Source organism: Poeciliopsis prolifica, unplaced genomic scaffold (assembly GCF_027474105.1).
Source record: "Poeciliopsis prolifica strain line A6 unplaced genomic scaffold, Auburn_PproV2 SCAFFOLD034, whole genome shotgun sequence".
NCBI classification, from domain to species: Eukaryota; Metazoa; Chordata; class Actinopteri; order Cyprinodontiformes; family Poeciliidae; genus Poeciliopsis; species Poeciliopsis prolifica.
The window spans coordinates 565,179-570,277 of NW_026562409.1; the positions used below are offsets into that span (position 1 = coordinate 565,179).

General features: G+C 44.8%; 1 protein-coding gene across 1 annotated transcript; it reads left to right on the forward strand.

The window, feature by feature from the left end:
• The first annotated feature begins 465 nt into the window (after positions 1-465).
• Positions 466-2,845, forward strand: si:dkey-225f5.4 (uncharacterized). Its single transcript, XM_055051863.1, has 9 exons — positions 466-530; positions 704-797; positions 1,066-1,189; positions 1,306-1,463; positions 1,539-1,681; positions 1,753-1,930; positions 2,005-2,144; positions 2,260-2,422; positions 2,632-2,845. Exons 1-9 carry the CDS (start codon positions 514-516, stop codon positions 2,695-2,697), a joined length of 1,083 nt encoding a protein of 360 aa, XP_054907838.1. The 5' UTR covers positions 466-513; the 3' UTR covers positions 2,698-2,845.
• The last annotated feature ends 2,254 nt before the right edge of the window (positions 2,846-5,099 follow it).

Genomic DNA, 5,099 nt, shown 5'->3' on the forward strand with positions numbered 1-5,099 from the left:
TAGGAGACCTCCACGCTGGTTGCCCACCGCTTGAAAAGTATTCAAAAAAAGTTGGGGAATGTATGAAAGGTAAGAGGAATAAAAAGAGGAGGATATCATATCCAGATTAAGATTTGGGCATGCGGATTTAAATAGTACTTTGAAAATAATTAACAAACATAGTACAGGTATGTGTAGATATTGTGAAAAGTCAGAAACAATACAGGAATTTTTTTTAGAATGTAATAAATATACTCAAGAAAGAGAAATGTTAGTCAGAGAGTTAAATAGGAATGAAACTAAATTGGATATTAGAAATTTGTTACAAAAATCGTCCGAAGATGTAGTATTCAACAGCATATTTAGCTTTCTTAGGAGGACAGGTATTATGGAAAGATTATAGTGGTTATACATCTGGTCCATACTCCAGTCTGGAAGGTGGCGGTAATGCACCTAAAAGTAGTTTGCCAACCGCCATAAAACAAAAAGAAGAAGAAGAAGAAGAAGAAGAAGCGGGGAGATTTGAAAACAAAAATGGCGGAAGTTCGGCGGTGAGATTTGAAAATCTTGCAGATTGTTGTTAAAAAATTATTTAATTTTAATGACTTTTAACTTCCTGATATACAAGAATTATCTGTGAAATGATCTTAAGCATAAAAAAAGGCATTTTTCTTATTCCCGGTCCGCTTTCGTCTGAAACTGACTCTCTGTTTCTGTCGGCCAGAGTTCTGGAGCGCTGTGACCCGGTCCTGCTGCAGCCCTGCGGGGAGCCCGAACCGGACTGCGCCGAGGCAGCAGGAACGGTTCTGTTCCTCACGGTCAGGTCCAGGCATTCATGGAACACCTTAGGCCTGTGGTTCCGAACCCAAATCTCCTATATCAGGAGATTGTGCTGTGAAATTATCCCCCTCAACAGAATAATTTTAAGATGTTCAATTCAAGACCAATAATATGTTGATATTCAGAGGGACACAGAGAGTTTGTTTGTGTTGGAGCTTTTGGGTTAAAATCTCTAACCTTGTGAGGACTGATAAATGGAGTTTGTGTTAAAGCTGTTAACATGTAGAAATACAAACTTGTGTGTAGGAGAGTCGACGAGTCCAGAAGGTTCTGTGGCGTCAGCTGTTTGTTCTGGACTCCATGATGTTCTTACTGAAAGGCCTTGAATCTGCCCAGCAACTGATGACACTGCCCTGTCCCCAGCCACCTGGTACACGCACACATTTACTTTTGAAGTTTTACTGAAATGTGTTGGAATCAATGAAATCACCTGCCCTTTACACAGAGCACAGGGCAGGTGTGTATTTACCTCTGTGTGTGTGTCAGAGGGCGGGGCTCGCAGCAGGTGGAAGGCTCTGAAGGCGGAGACCAGGTCAGGGATGGAGAAGGCGGAGTCGCTGCTCAGATCCCTGCAGGATAGAGTCCAACAAGTCCAGCACAGGAGAGAGCGAGTCACAGCGCTGCTGCAGCTGCTGCACATCAAGGTAGACACACAGAGAAATGCACACAGCGCTGCTCTGTCCAGATTGTTCTCATGCCCCGCCCCTTTTCCCCTGCAGCGGCAGCATCAGGATCAGCTCATTGTGTCGCTGCTGAAGGCCCAGCATGCTTTGCAGTCATGTGACCGCCAGCTGGAGAGGCTGAGGGCGCAGTCAGAGGCGGCGCTCCGTCAGCTAATGTCGTGGCGAGGGCTCAGAGACCTGTGAGTAGATGGGTCACATGACTGGTGAGGCGAGAGGCTCTGATTGGCTGTTAACTCTTACTTCCTGTCAGGCTGCAGGTATACGCCACCGCCACACAGGAAGTGATGCAGATCCAGCTCATCTCTGTTGACCAATCAGAGCTGCTGTTGGAGATCAGGCCCCACCTCTCTTCCCAGCTGTCAGCCAATGAGCTGCAGCCACCAAGGCTGGCGGTCCACTGGTGCCATGACAACAGATTCACCCTGCAGGTAAGGCTTAGACCTTTAAATGCTGCTGCTGATGTCACTTCCTGTTGATGTGACCAGGTGGTCTGCGTCTGCAGGTGGGGGAGGAGTTAGCCGGGCAGGTGGAGGGTTGTGGGTCGGGACGTCGCAACGTGCTGAGCGCCACCCTGCTGGACGTCCTGCAGAGCTACACGGGCCTGGCGTCACTGCTGGCTGAGATCCACAGCCTCAGGGCCAGGTGAGGCCACGCCCCCTGCCCCGGGGCCACACCCCGGGGCCAGGTGAGGCCACGCCCCTCCCTGGGGCCAGGTGGTCCTGCTGTGTCGTATCTGATGTTCGGCGCTCTGTTGCAGCTTCGCCATCGACTGGTGCCCGGCGCAGCGCCTGCTGGTTTACCTGAAGTCGGCGGCGCTGGTTTGCCACCTGCAGGTGGAGGACGGCTACCCAGCAGCCGGGTCGGCCCAGCTCAGCTCGGTGCTGCGGGACGGACGGCCAGTGGACACGCAGAGACTGAAGGTACCGTGATTGGCCGCTCTGTGAGCCAACAGGAGGGTCTCTGTGCCGTCCAATCAGACGCAGCTACAGCGTTTAGATGTCAAACCATTTAGAAAGAGTTTCAGCAAATTTGTCATGTGATTCCAGATTATTCTGAATTATTGTTGAGATTATTGGATAAACTGAGTTAGATTATTGATCTGATTGGTTTCTTTGTTTCTGTCTTCCAGCCTCGTAAAGCTGAACCCTCTCTGACCGACTGGCTAGTTTTCCTCTGCAACAGTCCGCTGGTCTAAAGGAGGGACAAGCTGTCCCCCAGTCTGTCCTCCAGTCTGTCCCCCACTTTGTCCCCCAGTCTGTCTCTCAGGTTTTTCTCCCTTTTCTTTTTGTGGTACTTTGATATAATAAAATAAATTCTATTGCCATAGTAAATGGTTAATTTTTCACACATAAAATATTCTAATGTTTCAATTTTGTGGGGGGAAATTATCCATCTACATTTACTTATCTATATCTATTTAGATCCATATGTTATAAAAATACTTACGTAGATTTATGAACATATATAGTTAGACACTTAATATTCTGTGTTGAGTAATTTGTATATATTTACACATATGTAATCTAGAATACAACATTTCAGTAAAATCCAAAAATTTTAAATGGTATATAAAATCAAAAATACTTTGAATTAAATTAGTCACTAGAGTTTTTTTTCTAAATCACACAAATACAATGACAACTAAACCATAAAACCTCCTAAATTATTGGATACATAATTTGGGGTCCATCCATCATCTGAATTTAAGTATCTTATGGTTGAAACTATTAACAGTAAACAGACTGAAGCTGTGATTCTGCAAGCCGCCACCAGAAGCCGCTGTTCGCCGCCGCAGCTCTGAACTTGGAGCTGAGGTTCATGCATCACCTGATCTGATGATGTCGCAGATCAGGTGAGCACGTGCAGTCATGGAGTCACGTGACCAGATGCAGTAAATTATTACTGCAGGTAAATACAGTGTGGTGGTCTGCGTCTGCTGATTTCAGCAGGAAACTGACTCAAAGTTTAGCTCGGCTCCACTTCCGGCCAGCTGGCGCCTGATTGGTCGGAGTGAGCGACCATCCATCAATCATCCATCCATCTATCAATCATCCATCCATCCATCTATCAATCATCCATCCATCCATCATCCATCCATCTATCAATCATCCATCCATCAATCATCCATCCATCATCCATCCATCCATAATCCATCCATCAATCATCCATCCATCCATCATCCATCCATCAATCATCCGTCCATCCATCATCCATCCATCAATCATCCATCCATCCATCATCCATCCATCCATAATCCATCCATCAATCATCCATCCATCAATCATCCATCCATCCATCATCCATCCATCAATCATCCATCCATCAATCATCCATCATCCATCCATCAATCATCCATCCATCCATCCATCATCCATCAATCAATCAATCATCCATCAATCATCCATCCATCATCCATCAATCATCCATCCATCAATCATCCATCCATCAATCATCCATCCATCAATCATCCATCCATCAATCATCCATCATCCATCAATCATCCATCCATCAATCATCCATCCATCCATCAATCATCCATCCATCAATCAATCATCCATCCATCATCCATCAATCAATCCATCCATCCATCATCCATCAATCATCCATCCATCATCATCCCATCCATCAATCATCCATCCATCAATCATCCATCCATCATCATCCATCCCCATCATCATCATCCATCATCCATCCATCCATCAATCATCCATCCATCCATCAATCCATCCATCAATCATCCATCCATCCATCATCATCCATCAATCATCCCATCCATCCCATCCATCCATCCATCCATCCATCAATCCCATCCCATCCCATCATCCATCCATCCATCATCCATCCATCCCATCATCCATCATCCATCCCATCCCATCCATCCATCAATCATCCATCCATCAATCATCCATCCATCATCCATCCATCCATCATCCATCCATCAATCATCCATCAATCATCATCCCTCCATCCCATCAATCATCCATCCATCCATCAATCATCATCCATCCATCCATCATCATCCAATCATCCATCATCCATCAATCATCCATCCATCCATCCATCAATCATCCATCCATCATCATCCATCCATCCATCAATCATCCATCCATCAATCATCCATCCATCCATCATCCATCATCCATCAATCATCCATCCATCCATCAATCATCCATCCATCAATCATCCATCATCCATCAATCATCCATCCATCCATCAATCATCCATCCATCAATCATCCATCCTGCTCATCAGGATGTTAACCAGTTTTAGATTTTCCTGTCATTATTTCGTTGACCCTTGATTTCATTTTCAGACTTTTTGTAATGTCTGATAAAAAGATTTAGCTGATCGTGATTGATCTGTAAAAGCTACTAAAGGGAAACAAATCCAAAGTGGATCATATTTCTTATAGGCACTGTATGCAGTTTTTAATTTGACTTCTTTTTCTATGTCTGGATTTCAGTTCTCAAATGGAGATTGTTACTAATTCATCAGAATTTTTCATTTCACATTTTATTATAAAAATCATGAATTAAACTGTTTGGTGTTTTGCTTTTTTGAGGCAGGCAAAGCGGTGAAAGCATGAAATGAGTCAGA